General features: G+C 58.9%; 1 protein-coding gene across 1 annotated transcript; it reads left to right on the forward strand.

Moving 5' to 3' along the window:
• The first annotated feature begins 11,281 nt into the window (after positions 1-11,281).
• On the forward strand, positions 11,282-16,625 carry LOC123351627 (phospholipase A2 inhibitor gamma subunit B-like). The gene is made up of 5 exons (XM_044991110.1): positions 11,282-11,354; positions 11,899-12,015; positions 13,554-13,700; positions 14,099-14,239; positions 16,354-16,625. Exons 1-5 carry the CDS (start codon positions 11,306-11,308, stop codon positions 16,566-16,568), a joined length of 669 nt encoding a protein of 222 aa, XP_044847045.1. The 5' UTR covers positions 11,282-11,305; the 3' UTR covers positions 16,569-16,625.
• Positions 16,626-19,722: the final 3,097 nt, after the last annotated feature.

Here is a 19,722-nt window from a genome sequence, read left to right on the forward strand (position 1 = left end):
GAAAGACACAGACTCGGTTCGGCGGCGAAGGGGCTCCAGGAAACACTGTCCTAGCGTCCTGGCTGCGTGGTTACAGCCTCCTAACAGCTCAGTCAGTTGCGTATCACACTCCCGACGTGGTGAACCACCACCCTGGACCTTCTCCTGTTGGTTCAAACACACCGGGTCCATCCATCACTCTGTCCTCCTCCCTTTGGTTTTCCTGGGGGTCGGTGTGGCCCTGCTCCGGCTCCCAGGATGGTGTTTATCCAGTAGTTTTATGTTGGGATGGCCCTGTCCTCGCCCTCTGGAATGTGTTTACGTGAGTTCCCGGTGCCTGGTACTTCTCAGGAGAACCCGTGTTTTAGCAACACTAGCAACCCTGCTGCCAAGTTCCGGTACCAGACGCTGACCTGGTATCGCTCTGCTTTGACTTTGGGTCCAGCCACCGGGCTTACCCCAGACCCTGTGCTCCTGGTGCTCTCTTTGCCACAAGTGAGGCTGTGTTCCTACAGGGGCTGATTTCCTAACTTCTCCAACGTACCAGCAGCTCAGAGCCACCCGCCGGGTGAAACTCTGCATGAGCGAAACCGAAAAGCAGCCGCAGGATAACGGGGGCTAAGCTGGGGGGTCTGAGTGACAACGTCCGAGGAGAAGAGGGCTGGAAGTCACAAAGTCCCCGTGACAGCGAGTGCAGCAATTGTGGAAATGGGAGGAAATATTTACAGTTTAAATCACTAGAATGGAGTCGTGACTGGGCAGGTTTCAGAGCTGGCCAGAGGCCAAGGGCATTTCGAACGGGGATTGTCCGTGGTGTGACAGGCAGCGGAGCTGAATTTCAGCGGCAAGAGCTCAAGGCAACATGAAGGGCTGGTGAATGTGATCCCCAGCCGGTGTCAGGGGGGCGCAGCTGCACTGGAGTCAGTGGGGCCGGGCCCAGCCGGTGTCAGGGGGGCGCAGCTGCTCTGGAGTCAGTGGGGCAGGGCCCAGCTGGTGTCAGGGGGGCGCAGCTGCACTGCAGTCAATGGGGCAGGGCCCAGCCGGTGTCAGGGGGGCGCAGCTGCACTGGAATCAGTGGGGCCGGGCCCAGCCAGTGTCAGGGGGGCGCAGCTGCACTGGAGTCAGCGGGGCAGGGCCCAGCCGGTGTCAGGGGGGCGCAGCTGCACTGGAGTCAGCGGGGCAGGGCCCAGCCGGTGTCAGGGGGGCGCAGCTGCACTGGAGTCAGCGGGGCAGGGCCCAGCCGGTGTCAGGGGGGCGCAGCTGCACTGGAGTCACTGGGGCAGGGCCCAGCCGGTGTCGGGGGGGCGCAGCTGCACTGGAGTCAATGGGACCAGGGCCCAGCCAGTGTCACGGGGGCGCAGCAGCACTGGAGTCAGTGAGGCAGGGCCCAGCCAGTGTCAGGGGGGCGCAGCTGCACTGGAGTCAGTGGGGCAGGGCCCAGCTGGTGTTAGGGGGGCGCAGCTGCATTGGAGTCAGTGGGGCAGGGCCCAGCCGGTGTCAGGGGGGTGCAGCTGCACTGGAATCACTGGGGCCGGGCCCAGCCGGTGTCAGGGGGGCGCAGCTGCACTGGAGTCAGTGGGGCAGGGCCCAGCCGGTGTCAGGGGGGCGCAGCTGCACTGGAATCAGTGGGGCCGGGCCCAGCCAGTGTCAGGGGGGCGCAGCTGCACTGGAGTCAGTGGGGCCGGGCCCAGCCGGTGTCAGGGGGGCGCAGCTGCACTGGAGCCAGTGGGGCCGGGCCCAGCCGGTGTCAGGGGGGCGCAGCTGCACTGGAGTCAGTGGGGCCGGGCCCAGCCGGTGTCAGGGGGGCGCAGCTGCATTGGAGTCAGTGGGGCCGGGCCCAGCCGGTGTCAGGGGGGCGCAGCTGCACTGGAGCCAGTGGGGCCGGGCCCAGCCGGTGTCAGGGGGGTGCAGCTGCACTGGAGTCAGTGGGGCCGGGCCCAGCCGGTGTCAGGGGGGCGCAGCTGCACTGGAGTCAGTGGGGCCGGGCCCAGCCGGTGTCAGGGGGGCGCAGCTGCTCTGGAGTCAGTGGGGCAGGGCCCAGCTGGTGTCAGGGGGGCGCAGCTGCACTGCAGTCAATGGGGCAGGGCCCAGCCGGTGTCAGGGGGGCGCAGCTGCACTGGAATCAGTGGGGCCGGGCCCAGCCAGTGTCAGGGGGGCGCAGCTGCACTGGAGTCAGCGGGGCAGGGCCCAGCCGGTGTCAGGGGGGCGCAGCTGCACTGGAGTCAGTGAGGCAGGGCCCAGCCAGTGTCAGGGGGGCGCAGCTGCACTGGAGTCAGCGGGGCAGGGCCCAGCCGGTGTCAGGGGGGCGCAGCTGCACTGGAGTCAGCGGGGCAGGGCCCAGCCGGTGTCAGGGGGGCGCAGCTGCACTGGAGTCAGCGGGGCAGGGCCCAGCCGGTGTCAGGGGGGCGCAGCTGCACTGGAGTCACTGGGGCAGGGCCCAGCCGGTGTCGGGGGGGCGCAGCTGCACTGGAGTCAATGGGACCAGGGCCCAGCCAGTGTCACGGGGGCGCAGCAGCACTGGAGTCAGTGAGGCAGGGCCCAGCCAGTGTCAGGGGGGCGCAGCTGCACTGGAGTCAGTGGGGCAGGGCCCAGCTGGTGTTAGGGGGGCGCAGCTGCATTGGAGTCAGTGGGGCAGGGCCCAGCCGGTGTCAGGGGGGTGCAGCTGCACTGGAATCACTGGGGCCGGGCCCAGCCGGTGTCAGGGGGGCGCAGCTGCACTGGAGTCAGTGGGGCAGGGCCCAGCCGGTGTCAGGGGGGCGCAGCTGCACTGGAATCAGTGGGGCCGGGCCCAGCCAGTGTCAGGGGGGCGCAGCTGCACTGGAGTCAGTGGGGCTGGGCCCAGCCGGTGTCAGGGGGGCGCAGCTGCACTGGAGCCAGTGGGGCCGGGCCCAGCCGGTGTCAGGGGGGCGCAGCTGCACTGGAGTCAGTGGGGCCGGGCCCAGCCGGTGTCAGGGGGGCGCAGCTGCATTGGAGTCAGTGGGGCCGGGCCCAGCCGGTGTCAGGGGGGCGCAGCTGCACTGGAGCCAGTGGGGCCGGGCCCAGCCGGTGTCAGGGGGGTGCAGCTGCACTGGAGTCAGTGGGGCCGGGCCCAGCCGGTGTCAGGGGGGCGCAGCTGCAGTGGAGTCAGTGGGGCCGGGCCCAGCTGGTGTCAGGGGGGTGCAGCTGCACTGGAGTCAGTGGGGCCGGGCCCAGCCGGTGTCAGGGGGGTGCAGCTGCACTGGAGTTGATGGCAGGTGGGACTCGGCCCTTGCTGCACCGCACTGGAGAGCGACACCAGCTCACACCCACTGGGGATCTCTTTGGGAAACCCCCCTGGGGAAATGAAACCTGCAGCAAACCCGGGGAGATGCAGCCCCCGAGCAGCGTGAAATGTCTGTAGCCAGCTGGGACCAGGGACCGAACTGGGGCAGCGCGGTGGATGAGGGACCCCAGGGCGCCGTACCCGGTGCTTCCCCGCCGAGCCCAGGGGAAGGTGAGGGAGGGACAAATCCAGGTGGATCATGTTCTCTCTCCGGCTCCAGGGGCCTGTCTGCAGTGTGAGGTTTGCGATCGACCAGGAACCAGCTGCTCGGGCGACCTACAGACCTGTGATGCTGGGATAGACTCTTGTGGCATCGCTCTGACAGAAATGACATGGGGTAGGTGAGAGGGACCCTACCCAACCCGGGCCAGGGAACAGCCTGGGGAGCCAGGACGCCTGGGTCCTCTCCTAGTCCCAGCTCTGAGAAGGGAGTCGGGTGGGTGGGTCTGAGCAGCGGTTAAGGAGCCAGGACACCTGGGTTCTGTGCCAGATCCTGTGGGTTAGCTCCCCAACGGGGCCTTCAGCTCAGCACTGCGATGCCGAACCCCCGAGGCGAGACGCCAGCCAGTGGGTCAGGGCCCGGCTCCCCATATGGTGCATGGGGGGAGGGAGGTGCCTGAGGATGGGATCCATCAGAGCCAGCACGCAGAGCAGACACCCACCTAAACCAGCCAATAGGAAATGCCGAGGAGAGGGGTGTGGCTTAAGCCCCGCCCCTCACCCGGAGTTAAGCCCCTAAGTCTGGGCTGAATGGAGGCGCCCAGCTCTGCTTGGGATCCAGAGCCGGGAGCCCCTCCCTGGGAGTCCGGGGCCTGGACCGGGTTGGCCCTTCCTTGCTAATGTCAGCGCTGGAGGAGGGGCTGCCAGGAGACCCCAGCAGCTGGGGGCTCAGCTGGACCCTTAGGGAGACAAGTTCAAATCCCCATTTGGCCCGAATGGGGCTGGGGTCTTCAGCCCCGATCTCTCCCCTCCTACGGTCGTGCCTGGCCCCCTGGATCCAGGGTGTGTGTGTGTGTGTGTTGAATCCGCCCCACATTGTATGAAATAAACATTCCCTGGAACCTGATTCCCCCGCAGCAGGAGAGTGGGGAGCTGGAGAATGTAAATACTGGATGTAGGTGGTGAAATTGCTTTGTCTAGCCCTGCGGGACCTCAGGTGAGTCACTTCCATGCCCCATGCCTCAGTTTCCCTATGGGTAGAGGAAAGCTAATGGCACAGGGCCATCAATGGGGTTTGAGTGGAAGGGGAATAAATCTTAGCCCTGGTCTACACACACCCCCTAATTCGAACTAGGGTACGCGAATTCAGCTACGTGAATAACGTAGCTGAATTCGAACTACCCTAGTTCGAAAACTTACCCGTCCAGACAGCGGGGAAGCGAAGTCCGCGGCTCGCAGGTCGACTCCGGCAACTCCTCCTGACGCGGTGGAGTACCGGAGTTCGACCTAGCGCTTCCGGAGTTCGAACTATCGCGTCTAGATCAGACGCGATAGTTCGAACTCCGAGAAGTCGAACTCCCCGCGTCGGACTGCAAGGTAAGTGTAGACCAGCCCTTAGACGTCTCCTCCTGTGCAGCGGGAATGAAGACCCAAACCGTTCTCCAGGGCTGTGTGACATCCAGCCAATGTAGATCCGGCCCCGTCTCTGTGAATTTCGGGAATGGAATGGAAATAAGGACAAGCTTCACCTGCTGCGTGGGAGAGGCCTGCAGAACAACCACAGTTACAGGTAAATCTCCCCATCTCTGCCTCTCCTGCCCCATCCCTCTGCACCTCCTGCTGCCTGGAACCTACCTGGTGTTAACTTCCTGAGACTGCTCCTCTGACCCTGCAGGGGGCGCTCCTTGGAATAACACTCAGCCCCTGGGAACAGTCCTCCTGTCCTGCAGGGGGCACCCTATTGAATAACACTGATCACTTGGGAACAGTCCTCCTGTCCTGCAGGGGGCGCTCCTTGGAATAACACTGATCACCTGGGAATAGTCCTCCTGTCCTGCAGGGGGCGCCCCTTGGAATAACACTCAGACCCTGGGTAGATGGAGTTTAGTGGTTGGGGCTCAGGGTACAATTGAGGGGTGCTTTAGGGGTAATTGGAGCTGCAGGAGGGGTGTGTGTGTACTGGGAGGGGGTACCTGGGGGATGCTGAAGGGGGGGTGAACTGGGAGGGGGTACCTGGGGGATGCTGGGGGTACCTGCGGCCTGTCAGGTGGGGGGCAGTGTTGCTCCCTGTCACTGTGCAGGGTGGATGGTGCAGGCCCGGGATGCAGCGCCAGCCTGTCCATCAGCGCCTCCCTATGGGTATCTCTCCCTCTCCAGGTCACCCCTCCTGGACAGGCTCTGTGGCCTCCGGCACAATGGACGCGCCTCCGGGACCCGGGGCCTCCAACACGACGGACGCGCCTCCGGGACCCGGGGCCTCCAACGCGACGGACGCGCCGCCGGGACCCGGGGCCTCCAACGCGACGGACGCGCCGCCAGGACCTGGGGCCTCCAACGCGACAGACACGCCTCCAGAACCCGGGGCCTCCAACGCGACAGACGCGCCTCCGGGACCCGGGGCCTCCAACACGACCGACGCGTCTCCAGGACCTGGGGCCTCCAACGCGACAGACTCACCTCCGGAACCTGGGGCCTCCAATGCGACGGACTCACCTCTGGAACCTGGGGCCTCCATGGCGACGGACGCACCTCCGGAACCCGGGGCCTCCAACGTGACAGACGTGCCGCCAGGACCCGGGGCCTCCAACGTGACAGACATGCCTCCGGAACCTGAGGCCTCCAACGCGACGGACGCACCACTGGGACCTGGGGCCTTCAACGCGACGGACGCGCCTCCGGGACCCGGGGCCTCCAACACGACGGATGCGTCACCAGGACCCGGGGCCTCCAACGCGACGGACGCGTCTCCGGGACCTGGGGCCTCCAACGCGACGGACGCGCCTCCGGAACCTGGGGCCTCCAACGCGACGGACGCGCCTCCGGAACCTGGGGCCTCCAACGCGACGGACGCGCCTCTGGGACCCGGGACCTCCAACGCGACAGACGCGCCGCCGGGACCTGGGGCCTCCAACGCGACGGACGCACCTCCGGAACCTGGGGCCTCCAACGCGACAGACGCGCCGCCGGGACCTGGGGCCTCCAACGCGACGGACGCGCCGCCGGGACCCGGGGCCTCCAACGCGACAGATGCGCCTCCGGAACCTGAGGCCTCCAACGCGACGGACGCGTCGCCAGGACCCGGGGCCTCCAACGTGACAGACACGCCGCCGGGACTCGGGGCCTCCAACGCGACGGACGCATCTCCGGGACCTGGGGCCTCCAACGCTCCAAGCGTGGCTCCAGCAGCCACAACCTCCCGTGCGGCGGGCGTGACTTCAAGGACCACAACCTCCGGCGCGGCGGGCGTGACTTCAAGGACCACAACCTCCGGCGCGGCGGGCGTGGCTCCAGGACCAGACGGGTTTCTCCTTGCAGCTTTTGCTGGTCTCCTGCTGCTGACGCTTCTCTCCTAATTCCCCACCGGGTGCAATGGCCACTCTGCACTGAAATCCCCCCCTGCAGCCTGCGTCAGCCCCTCATCTCTCCGGGGGTTCTCGGCTCCCCTTGATATTGTTGCACTGAATAAAACACACTGGAGACCAAACGCTCTGGGATTTTATTTATTCGTTTCAATGGAGGGAAAATGGGATTCTCATGGGTGGGACCATCAAGAACCCCGGTAAGAACATAAGAGCGGCCACAGCCAGTCCAGTGCCGTGTCCCCAACACTGGCACAACCAGAACTTCCAGGGCAGTGCACAGAACATGGTAATTTAAGACAGACCCAGCCCTGTCTTCCCCTCCCGGCTTCTGGCAGTCACAGGTTTAGGGACACCCAGAGCAGGGGGCTGTGTCCCTGACCATCTTGGCTAATTGCCCTAATTGATGGCCCTATCCTCCAGGAACAGATCTAGCTCTTTTTTCAACCCTGCTGTACCTTAGACCATCCCCACATCCCCTGGCAGTGAGTTCCACAGGTTAATTGTACACTGCGGGAAAAAGTACAGCCCCTTGTTTGTATGAGACCTGCTGCCTGTTTGTTTCATTGGGTGACCTCTGGTTCTGGTGCGGTGGCACAGGGGAAATAGCAGTTCTCTGGTCACTTTCCCCACCCCATGGCATGATTTTCTAGCCCTCTGTCACATGCCCCTGAGTTGTCTCTTTGCCAAGCTAAACGGCCCTAATCTTTCCTCATATGGGCCAAAAAATTGTTCCATTTTCAGCCGGAAACATTACATTTTTCACCTTTGTTTTGGCTGAAAATTGTTTGGGTTTTGATAATTTGGCCTCAAAACATTGTTGGGTTTAGGCTGAAAATCATTCACATTTAGGCCAATCGTCGGTCAATTCGTAGCAGTTTGTAGCCAAAACGTATCCAGTTTTTAGCGCTTTTCAACCCATATTTTTTTGTATTATCAGCTGGACAATTTTCATTTTCCGGCCGAATATTTTTTTTACCTGCAATTTTCTGCCAACCGTTTCATGCTTGTCAGATTTGTGAGGTTTTCGGCGGGGCTGCGTGTGTGTTACTCTGGGACTGGGGGCGAGAATCCATCTCTGCTCTTCCATAACATTTATGACACAGTGTCAGGGAGCTGGGGCTGAGGGACAGGAGGAAGAGGTGCAGAGATCAAGCACAAATTACAACCAGCTTGAACCCGGAGCTGCTGTCAAGGTGATTAGGAAGGTGATGGGAACCCCCAGGCATGACTTTGCCAGGCCGGTAGAATCTCAACTACATTGCAGGGCCCTGGATGGTCTCCATGCGCAGGTGCCGTGTCATAGGTTTATTCCCCACTCTGAACTTTAGCGTTCACAAGATGGGGACCTGCATGGACTCCTCTAAACTAAAATCCTAGTTTAGATCTGGTAAAGCTGCCACCAACTAGAAATTCCAGTGTCTAGTACACTCCCTGTTCCCCGAAACTTTCCCTGGGGAACACAGATCCCAACTTCCTTGGCTCTTAACACAAAGGGAAATAATCCATTCCCCCCACCTCCTTCCCCTTCCCCTTGTCCTTGGGAGAGATACCTTGATTCAAACTCCTTGAATCAAACAAAGAGGGATTCACTTCCCCCCCCCTTCCCCTGAAAATCCAAACAAGGGAAGAAATCAATCAAGTTCTAAAAAAGAAAAGATTTTATTAAAGAAAGAAAAAAAAGTACACTATCTCTGTATTACCAGGATGCAAAAATACAGGGTCTAACTTAGAAGCCTGGAGAGGCTTTTCCTCCCCTCCTCCTTCCTCGGAATAATCAAAGTAACAGCAAACAGAAATAAAGATATTTCTTCAGCAAATACACAATTGCAAATGTAGAAATCAATTATAAGACTAAACCGCCTTTCTAATACTCACTATACTGAATAGAAGAAAATACTTCAGGAAACCTTGGAGAACTTGAAGAATATGCCTGGCCTGTCTTAGATCCAAAGAGAGAATGAACTCAAAACAAAGAACACAGACAAAGGCTTCCCTCCACAGAGATTTGAAATTATCTTGTCCCTTGATTGGTCCTCTGGTCAGGTGTTCATCAGGTTACTGCTTGTTAACCCTTTACAGGTAAAAGAGACGTTAACCCTTAACTAACTGTTTTATGACATGCCGCTGTTCCGGTCTGCATTTAAATTGGGGCTTAAATTGTGTGTCAATGGGATGCACGGGGAAAAGGGTCAAAAACACCCTCAGAGCTGTGGCCCTCCCCATGCCCCAATGTACCAAGAACGTTGCAAAAGTTGTTACGAGAGCTGGTGGAGGTTGGCAATATTGTTATAACGTGTGCAATGAAAAGAGAGACAGGCCCTGTGACTTTCCCAAGGACACACAGTGACTGGAAGAGCTGAAAAGGGAACTCAGGCTCCGAGCCCGGCTGTAACCCAGGAGATCCTGCTTCCACCTAAGAGCTGGGCCTAGATCACAGGAGTCCCGACTCCCAGACCTTTTCTTTAATCCACCAGAGGACACAGCTGGTGGCAGAACATGGAAGTCCAGCCTCCCAGGCCCCCTGCTTTACTTTAGTAGCCCCCACTCTCCTCCCAGAGCTGGAGAGAGAACCCAGGAATCCTGGCAACCAGTTTTAACTACTAGCCTCCCTCCCTTTCCACCCCTATGGAACCCAGGAGTCCTGACCAGCAGGCCTCCTTCCTCCTGCATTAACTAGACCCCACGCCCTTAGGGGACCCAGATTTCCAAGGCCCACCCAACCCTTCTCCTCTGTGCCCCACTGTATGGAACCCAGGAGTCCTGCTTCTCCCAAGCACAGGATCCAGAAGTCAGGCCTCTCTGTCCCTTGTGTGACCCGCTGCCTACGTTGCCAACCCAGGCCTCTTAAGGGGAGTTGGTTTCACTCCTTCCTCTCATTCAATTCCCTGGCGGGAAGGGAGAAGAATTTGTCTGTGTGCACAGATGTCGAAAGGGTGGGCAGGGCCAGTGAGAAGAATAGAAACGTATAGACTCTACCTGGTGAAGAAATCTCACAGATTTCTATATTACATCACAGCAGGTACCTATAAAACCAGGCAGACGCAGCCCAGGTGTGACAGGACAGAACAAGAGACGGGCGCAGCTTTTCCACTCTGCAGAATCAGCCACTGACTTCACCCCCGGCAAACTTCACTCTAAGGAGCGTTTGGGTAAGTGATACCCCTCCAGGCTGTTGATGCTGTAACCACTAGACCCCACTCCCCTCCCCAAGCTAGTATACAACCCAGGAGTCCTGGCTCTCAGCCCCACTCCTCCACCATATTAATGCTGATGAAGGCAAGAGCCAGCGTGCAAGCTGGCAACTGACAGCTGCAGCGGGGTCGTATCAAGGGAGAAGCACCATTAAACTCCAGTTCTATACCCAGCGACTGCAAACAGCTGCCTGAGACTGATAGGCTGTGTCAGGAGAGAGCCGCCTGCTGCCTCACCGGAGAGGGGACTCTGACTTCAGTGTAAACTCTTGGACTCTTCTGCCGGGAGCAGGGAAATCAGCTCCGCCCTGGCACAACAGAGCATGAGGGTGGCTGAGAGTGGGGAAACTGAGGCAGCTGCAGAGTACTGGCAATTCTGTGACACGCCGCAAGGCTGGGAAGTGCCCCAGCACAGTGCATGGGGGCGGGGCGGAGGTAGCTGTCACCAGGAGGGAGGGGAATGTCTCCCCCCAGCCTATGGCTCCCTGATGGCCTGTGGCAAAGTGAGGGACCCCAACTGAGTGGGGGATGGGTCACAGCTGTGTGGTGTGGGGAAAAAAATTCACCTGAGTGTGGGGAGGGGTCAGTACAATTCCTCCTCCTCTTGGGGAAACTGGGGTGATGATTCCAGGGCCCCAGACCCTGATCTGTGGGGTGGGAGAACAGAGGTAATTTGGCTCTGGAGGAGGGATAAGGGTTTGCCTTTTTCCAGGCCCAGGGATCCCTCCGCTGTTAAAAATAGCACGTGGCTGAGAGCCGCTTTGCAGAGACCTGGACTTTGTGTATCAAGCACTGTTTGCAGTGGCAAGCTATCGCTTTAAGAGTGGGCGGGGGTGGTTTCCTGGTCCTGCTGGCAGTCCTCTGCAGGGAGACGTGGGGACCAGATGCGGCCTGGACAGAACCAGCCTAGAACAAGGTGGGCACATTGTCTCTCGCTGCCACAGGGAGCAGCCTGCTTTGTCTTACCCTGTTTAAGAGGCTGCCTGCTTTGTGTCCCGGTTCTTTGTGGTTTCGTGTGTGATTGTTCTGGATTCCCAGAAACAGCGTCACCTCACGCTGTAACCTTCCAGCAGGAGCATTTCAGGTTTGCCTCTATGTGGGTGCCACGAACATACCAGCCATCAAGGGCTCAGTGCTACGGCTACCCCAGAGCTGTGGCAAATGGCTCTGTGGTTCCACCGGCCCTGTCAGCTGGGATTGTGCATGTACGATCCTTCGTCTGATCTCATTTCAGCCCGTCTCCGATAAATCCCCCAACTTGAGATCTGGTTGCATCAGCGACCCCAGTGTTGATCCACTGCTTCTCCATCACCATGGAGGCTCCTCTTGCCGTCTGCATCCTCGCTGCTCTCCTGGCTACGGGTGAGTGGGGTCTGTTCCTACAGGGGCTGATTTCCTAACTTCTCCAACGTACCAACAGCTCAGAGCGGCCTGCCGGGTGAAACTGTTGATGAACGGAACCGAAACGCAGCCACAGAATAAGGGGGGCCGAGCTGGGGGCGTCTGAGTGACAACGTCCGAGGAGGAGACGGCTGGAAGTCACAAAGTCCCTGTGACAAGGGATGAAACAATTCTGGAAAAAGGAGGAAAGATTTACAGTTTAAATCACTAGAACCGAGTCGTGACTGGGCACGTTTCAGAGCTGGCCAGAAACCAGGGACATTCCTGAAAGGGGATGTGCACCGAGGGTTTGTCTGAAAGGAAACAGATCTGATTCTCAGGCACATGAGCTCAAGGTGATATGAAAGGCATTTCTACATCATCATCCCCAGTTGGGGTCAATGGGCTGTGGCTCCACTGGTGTCAGTGGGGCCAGATCTGCAGCTGGGTTCAGTTAAATTCAGGGGAAAGTGAGGGTGCAAGGAAGGGACGAATCTAGACCCTCATGTTCTCTCTCCTTCTCCAGGGACCTGTCTGCAGTGTGAGTTTTGCACTGGAGCAGGAAACAACTGCACGGGCAGCATGCAGACCTGCGCCGCTGGGCAAGACTCTTGTGCCTTCATTCGTACCGATGTCACAATGGGTAGGTGAGATGGACCCTAACCAACATGGGTCAGGGAACCGGCTGGGGAGCCAGGACTCCTGGGTTCTATTCTACGCCTTCCTCTGGGACGGGCTTAGGGTGGCTGGGTTCCACCAGGAAATGGCTGGGAGCCAGGACTCCTGGGTCCTGTGCTGCACCCTGTGGGCTAGTACGTGAAAGGCATCTCAGTATTGCAAACAGTCGGTCTCCAATAAAAGGCCCACCAACTTCACAGTGGCTGCAGCTTGGGGAGTTCAAACACTGTCCTGGTGGCAGCTGGACGTGCCACATCGGTACAGGAAGGCACCTGCACCGTGTAAGGAAGACGAGGTGCCACCAACATGACACAGTTGCAATGAACTGAACAGAACGTGTTTGCTGTAAGAAAGCATCTCATATTTTTTTGGTAGCAAAGCCGTTGTAAATATCAGGGACTGATTTTCGATTTCAATCACAGCAAAGGGGGAGAGGAGAGAAAGCCAGGTCCTCCCTCCCACGGACAGAGCCAGCCGCCCCACGGCGCTCTAAGGAAACACCACTGAGCTCCTAGTGCTGCTCCGGGGGGCAGGGCAGGTGCTGGTGCTGGGAGCTTGGGGAAGGGGCTCTGGGACCCCAAAAGCTGCAGCGGCTGCAATTGAAGCCGCTGGTGGCCACATGTGTCCACTGCAGCTGTGCTTGGGAATCAGTCCAGGTGACTCGCCAGCCCGTGGGCCGGGGTCCACTCAGGATGGGAGCCGCAGAAGCCAGCACAGCCAGCAGGGGCCGCCTAAGCCAGCCAATAGGAAAGGCCGAGGAGAGGGGTGTGGCCTAAGCCCCGCCCCTCACCCGGAGTTTGGCTTCACGGAGGCGCCCAGCTCTGGTTGGGATCCACAGCTGGGAACCCCTCACCGGGAGTCCGGCATCTGGACCGGGTCAGCCCTTCCTTGCAGAAGACGGCATTGAAAGAGGTCATGCCTGGCCCCCTGGCCTCTGGGTGGGTCTCTCAGTCTCTCCTGTTGAAAAAGCCACACATTGTATGAAATAGTAAATCGTTCCCTGGAACCCGATTCCCCCATGTCCACGGGGAGCGTCCAACCCACTAGGCTCCTGGGTATCCGGGGGGAGCAGCCCAGCATCTCCTCCCCTGGCTGGGCTTTGTGCAGGGCCGGATCTGGTGTGCGTGCGCCGAAGGCATCCCCTGGCTCCAGCCCTGCAGGTGAGATCGTCAGGGGACACCTAGTCTGTGAATCCCACTGCAGCTAAGGGGTGGCTCTACCCCCTGGTGGGAACTTTAGCATCAAAAGGACTTTCTGGGTAGGAGATTCAGGCCCCCAGGGTTCGGTGGCAGCTGAGTGGGGAGCTGGAGGATGTAAGTGCTGGGTTTAGGTGCTGAAATCTCTTTGTCTGGCCCTGTAGGACCTTGGGTGAATCACGTGTCTCCGTGCCTCAGTTTCCCCATGGGTAGAGGAAGGATAATGGCACAGGGCTTTGTTGTGAAGAGGGCATTGATGGGGTGGGAGTGGAAGAGGAACAAATCTCAGCCTTCTCCTCTTGTGCAGTGGGAGTGAAGGGACAGAGCTTTCTCAAGAGCTGTCTGCCATCCAGCGAATGTAAAGTCGGCCCCATCTCTGTGAATTTTGGGCAGGTGATGACAACAAGGACGAGCATCGTCTGCTGCGTGGGAGACGCCTGCAGAACAACCACAGGTACAGGTACCTCTCCCCAACTCCGCCTCGCCTCCCCCATCCCCAGCACCTCCTGCTGCCCGGAACCTGCCCCATATTAACTTATTGAGCCTGGTCCTCCCGCCCTGCAGGGGGCGCCCCATGGAGTAATGCTGAGCCCCAAAATGGGTGGAGTTTAGTGGGCGGGGCTCTAGGCTCCCACCAGGTGTGAACCCGGCTGGCCCCACCCAGGGCGGGGTCCAGGGCTCCCTGCTGCAAACCCCTCCCCCGCCCCTGCTGCCCCTGGCATCCCCGGAGCTACAGCTCCCCCTGCAGGGGGCACCCAGGGCTGAGCTGTGCAGCCCCCAGCTGCTCTCCCTGCCCCGATGCCTCCTAGGGCTCGTCCCCGAGCTGACTGGGTTTGCTCCGCTTCTTCCCAGTGCCCCCGGCTAACACCACCCTGAACGGCCGGAGCTGCCGTGGCTGCTACGCGTTGAACGCTGGTCAATGCAATGAACAAACCATAGCGTGTACTGGACCTGAGACGCAGTGTATTGATATTGCTGGGACCATAACATCTGGTAACTTCCGTTCATTTATTCAGGGGTTCTTTTTCCTTTGCTGTTCACCCCCCATCCCCCCATAGGGCAGAAGCGAGACGCTGGGTGGGGGCCGTTGGGTAAAGGTATCGGCTGCAGATCAGGACACCTGGGTTCTGTTCCCAGCGCTGGCCTCCACTGTGAACTTGGTGTGACGGGTTGGATCACAGAAACCCCCTGGGGAGCTGCCAACTGATGTGCCAAGACTACTTCTGCTCCTGCTTTCCCTGCCAGCCTGGGAATCCAGCGCCCTGTCCTGCTGAGCCAGACACGCCCGTCTGCCCCAACACCGCCCCAGGGTCTGAACCACGTGCCCCAAAGCTGCAGGCTTTACTGAAGGCAGCTCACAGAACTGTGCTTGTCTTTAACACTCAGATGCCCAACTCCCAGTGGGGTCTAAACCCAAATAAATCCATTTTACCCCTGTATAAAGCTTATACAGGGTAAAGTCATAAACTGTTCACCCTCTATAACACCAATAGAGAGATAATACCCCCCAGGTATTAATCCATACTCTGGGTTAATTAATAAAAAGTGATTTTATTAAATACAAAAAGTAGGATTTAAGTGGTTCCAGGTGATGACAGACAGAACAAAGTGAATTACCAAGCAAAATAAAATAGAACACTCAAGTCTGTATCTAATACAGTAAGAAAACTGAATACAGATAAAATCTCACCCTCAGAGGAGTTCCAGTGAGCTTCCTTTTCCAGACGAGTCTCCTTCTAGTCTGGGTCCAGCAATCACTCCCACCCCCTGTAGTTCCTGTCCTTTGTTCCAGTCTCTTTCAGGTATCCTTGGAGGCGGAGAGGCTCTCTCTTTAGCCAGCTGAAGACAAAATGGAGGCGTCTCCCAAGGGTTTAAATAGACTTTCTCTTGTGGGTGGAGACCCCTCCCTCCCCCTGTGTAGAATCCAGCTCCAAGATGGAGTTTTGGAGTCACATGGGCAAGTCACATGTCCATGTATGACTGAGTTTCTTACCAGCCAAGCCACATTCCTGGGAAAGCTCAGCTGTGGATTGGCGTCTTCAAGTTCATTATTGACTTAAGTGGTTCTTGATTGGGCACTTAATTTTCCCATTCTTTTCTCAAGAAGCTGCCCAAATGCTCTAGTTAAAACCAAGCCAGTACACAGCCAATATTCATAACTTTGAATACAAAAATGACACGTGCATACAAATAGGAGGAATAGATTCAGTAGATCATAACCTTTGCAGAGATATGTTACATGGCCTTTGTAGCATAAAGCATATTCCAATTATGTCGTATTTACTTTCATAAGCATATTTCCATAAAGCTTTATGGGGTGGGCCAGTGTCTTCCCCTCCCTGTGCCTTTGGTTCTCCTCCGTCCATTGCCTGTCAATAGTTAAGTCTATAAACTCCTTATTGTAGGGCCTGGCTTAGTCCTGGGAACCCCTGTTGTGCCCGGCCCTGGACAGACCCCTGACCAAGATTGGGGGTCTCCTCTTGTGCTGGGTGCCACAAAGACCTTTGACTGAGATCGGGGTCCCCTCTTCTGCCAGATGCTGAAGGACTCCTAGTGAGATACAGTCCCTGTCCCCAAAGAGCCTGCAATCTAAGCAGGCAAATGAAGGATCTTTCTCCCCATTTTAAAGGTGGGGAAACTGAGGCACGGAGCAGTACCGAGACTTGCCCAGTGTGACACAGGAAGGCTGTGGCAGAGCTGGGATCTGAACCTAGTTTTGCGGAGTCCCCTCATGGTGCCTTAATTCACTACAAAGCCGCCCTGTTTAGAGATCCCACGACTACCACCAGAACTGAACTGCTGCTTTGCAGATGAGCTGTGGGGTTAATACAGGCCTCATCCAATGTAGGTGTTGTCAGTGGGCTCTGGATTGGGGCTGCAAGTGACTGGTTTACAGACACACAGCGAGACTCTGTCCGAGCAGAGGAGAAGGGGGAGGCCATCCTGGGCCAGACAGGCTGGTGGGAGCAGACAGATGGGTAGATGAAGGCTGTGGGGGTCAGGGGAGGTTGGCGAGGCCCTGAGGAGGGGGAGGCCATTGTGTCCTAGTCCAGCTGGAGGAGTGGAGCTGCCCCCCTGACAATCACCTGTTTCTCCCAAACACGCAGGTGGAAGTCAAATGCAGACGGTCATGAAGGGCTGCGCTTCCGAGTCCGTCTGCGCCAATATAAAAGTGGGTTCAGGGACCTTCGCAGGCAGCAGTGTAGATCTAACCACGGCCAAATGCACAGTGGCCTCCGGCGCGGTGGGCGTGGCTCCGGGACTGGTCGAGATCCTCCTCCCGGCCCTCGCTGGGCTCCTGCTGCTGAAACTTCTCTCCTGATTCCCACCCGGTGCAAGAGCGACACGGCACTGAAATCCACCCTGCAGCCTGCGTTAGCCGCTCTCCCCCCTGGCAGGGGTTTTCGGCTCCAGGATGGACTCACATCCCCTTGATGTTGCTGCACTGAATAAAACACACTGGAGATGAAACGCTCTGGAATTGTATTTATTTATTTATTTCAAAGGGTAAAAATTTAATTCTTGTGGGTGGGGCCATCAAGAAGCCTGTTAGGAATAGAAGATCGGCCACAGCTAGTCTAGGGTCCTGTCTCCGACAGTGGCACAACCAGAACTTCCAGGGCAGTGCCCAGAACATGGCCATATTGGAGAGACCCAGCCCTGTCTTCCCCTCCCGGCTTCTGGTAGACAGAGGTTTAGGGACACCCAGAGCAGGGGGTTTTGTCTCTGAGCAACTGGCAAATTGTGTGCAGAACTGGCAATATTGTGTGCAGAACTTTTAATGTTTTGGTGCAGAATTTAAATTTTTTTGGTGCAGAATTCCCCCAGGAGTAAATAATTTAAATGATCATTAACAGAAATGGCATTTGCCACCTAGTGGTGCATTAAAAAACTACAAACAAGCTGATTTTATACAATTTATACGGACAATAATACAAAAAAAGTCCCTCTTAATTTTTCACAGCTCTCCCCAAAATGTCTAGGGGACAGAAATTGTCTATAGATGGAAAACTCCCAGCCCTGGACACACATAAGGAATTGTACTCACCGGTGTCCCCGATGCTGGCAGCTCTGGAGCAGCTGGCTGGATTAATAGCTGCATTTCTCTGATGAATGCATCTGTTCTGGAATTTGAATGCTCGTGCTCAGTTGGTTGAAGAGCTCAAGACAGGGCAAAGTGAAGTTTGTCCAGGCCCTGAGAGTGGCTTTCCAGCGTTTCAGCCTTGGATCTGGATTGTTCTGCTGGTCACACGTCGTTCATGACAGAAAACACCCTCTGCACTGAAACATTGCGGCCAGGCAGGCAGAGGCTCCGTTCTGCGTGTGGCACTGAGGATTTCCCTGAGATGTTTGATTGCTTGATCCCATCTGCCGCATACCAGCATCCCTGTAGTTGTGTCAGTCCAGCCACACAGTTCTCCCGCCCCCGGCACAAACTCCTTTAACCGAGGGATTCCGTCCAACAGCGCCTCCTCGTCAATCGTCACATTCAGGCATTTCTCGTGCAGTGACTCGACAGCTGCGTCAGTCTCAGCTCTGAAAGGAGCTGGCTTTAGAGGCAGACACTTCAAACCTCTCCAGTCTGCCGTGTGCTTTCCCCAGGCACGGAGGGGTTTAGCGAGGAAAGATCTTGACACACTGAGATAGCGCTGGGGTGACTCTCCTGGGGATGGTGTTTGCCCTGGGACACAGGACCTCGCCTAGCGACTGGCCCTGGAAAACGGGGCCGTATCGTCTCCCTACCATGGTAGGGCTTTTGACCAGAGCTGGCCCGTGCCACTGGAACCCAGCCAGTAATGCCATGGGGTGGAGCCTGCGGACAGGATCCTGTTTGTGGTGCCAATTATGTAAGCGGGGGATGGTCCCGCTCTTGGGGGGAACTTTCTTGGCTTCTGCACTATGGAGGTGGAATCGGACGGTGAAAGGATCCGAGTCCTCGCTCCCACTCCCTCTACCCAGGGGCCGGCCTGCCCTCGGGGGCACCTCTTCCCCTCTCTCCCACGGGGCACAGTCCTCGTAGCCCCAACAAGGCAGGGGCAGCACTGAGGAAGGATGGAGCAGGGGTTTCTCCCCCCGCCCCCAGTTTTCTACCACAGCAGGGTGCAAACAGGAAAAGGCACCCGCAGCCCTTAGCTGGGGTCCGAGTGGGACGTGGCTGCTGGCTGCCAGGGATGTCCTCCAGGAGTTTCCCCCATCCCCTCGGCTCCGGGCTGTGGGACGTGAGCGGCAGGTATCGTAGGCCGGGGGGGGGGCTGAGCCTCCCCAAACAGCCAGGCCTGGCCCACGCTCTGCCCCAAGGCCCCGTCCTGCGTCCCGCTGTTCCCCCATGGCCCCAGCCCCGGCTGCGCCTCTTCCCACCCTCGCTCAGCCTCTTTCCCGAAGCGGGTGGGGGCTGGGGCTGGGGCGAGGGGGGCTGGCCAGGGACTCAGGGCTGGGGTTGCCAACTTTTTCTAACGGCACAACACCGAACACCCTAGCCCCGCCCCTTCCATGAGGCCCCGCCCCCTTCCCGAGGCCCTACGCACCACTCGCTACATCCCCCCCCCCCGCCCGGTGCCTCGCTCTCCCCCACCCTCACTCACTGTCACTGGGCTGGGGTGTCGGAGGGGGCGAGGGCTCCAGCCGGGGGTGGGGGCTCCGGGGTGGGGGCCAGAAATGAGGGGCTCAGGGTGTGGAAGAAGGCTCCAGGCTCAGGCAGGGGGTTGGCAGGCACGGGGGGGGGGGGGCGAGGGGTCCGGCTGGGGGTGTGGGCTCTAGCGTGGGGCTGGGGATGAGGGGTTTGGGGTCAGGAGGGGGCTCCAGGCTGGGGATTGGGGATGAGGGGTTTGGGGTCAGGAGGGGGCTCCAGGCTGGGGGGCGGGGCAGAGGGGTTCAGGGTGTGGGAAGGGGCTCTGGGCCGGTGTTCGTGCCGCCCGGCGCTCCAGGCCTGGGGCTGCCTGGTGCTGGGGCTGGCCAACCCGAGGCTGGGCCGGCTGGGGTGGTTTGAGCTTGGGGCCAGCCAGGGCAGGGTGGCCTGGGGCCCGGGCTGGCTGGGGCGCCGGCACTTGGGGCAGCTGGGGTGGGGTCCTCCGGCTGCAGTGAGGGGCTCAGGGCTCTGGAGAGGGAGGGGGCAGGGCCTTGGGCGGAATGGGTGGGGCCGAGTCATAGCATCCCCGAACGAGGGGTTCACGCGCTGCCCATGGCGGGAAATGTCAATCCCCCGGCTGTGTGGGCTGCTGCTGCTCCGTGGCCGGAAGAGGGGAGCTGTCCAGATGGCTCTGTCCACCCCCACCCTGAGCAGAGCCGGTGTAATGCATTCCCCACATCCCCCCGCCGGCTGGGCGGCTGAGACCTGGGCGCCCATCGGCCCCCAGCAGCGCTCGCCGCCCCGGCACCGGAGGGCACTCAAAGCCCTTCCTGTGGGGAAATAGCTCCTCGCTCCCCCGCTGGTGGGATGGGCAGGTCCCGGCCTGCCTTGGCCCAGAGAAGGGACCTGC

The sequence above is a fragment of the Mauremys mutica genome, chromosome 17 (assembly GCF_020497125.1).
Source record: "Mauremys mutica isolate MM-2020 ecotype Southern chromosome 17, ASM2049712v1, whole genome shotgun sequence".
NCBI lineage: Eukaryota > Metazoa > Chordata > Testudines > Geoemydidae > Mauremys > Mauremys mutica.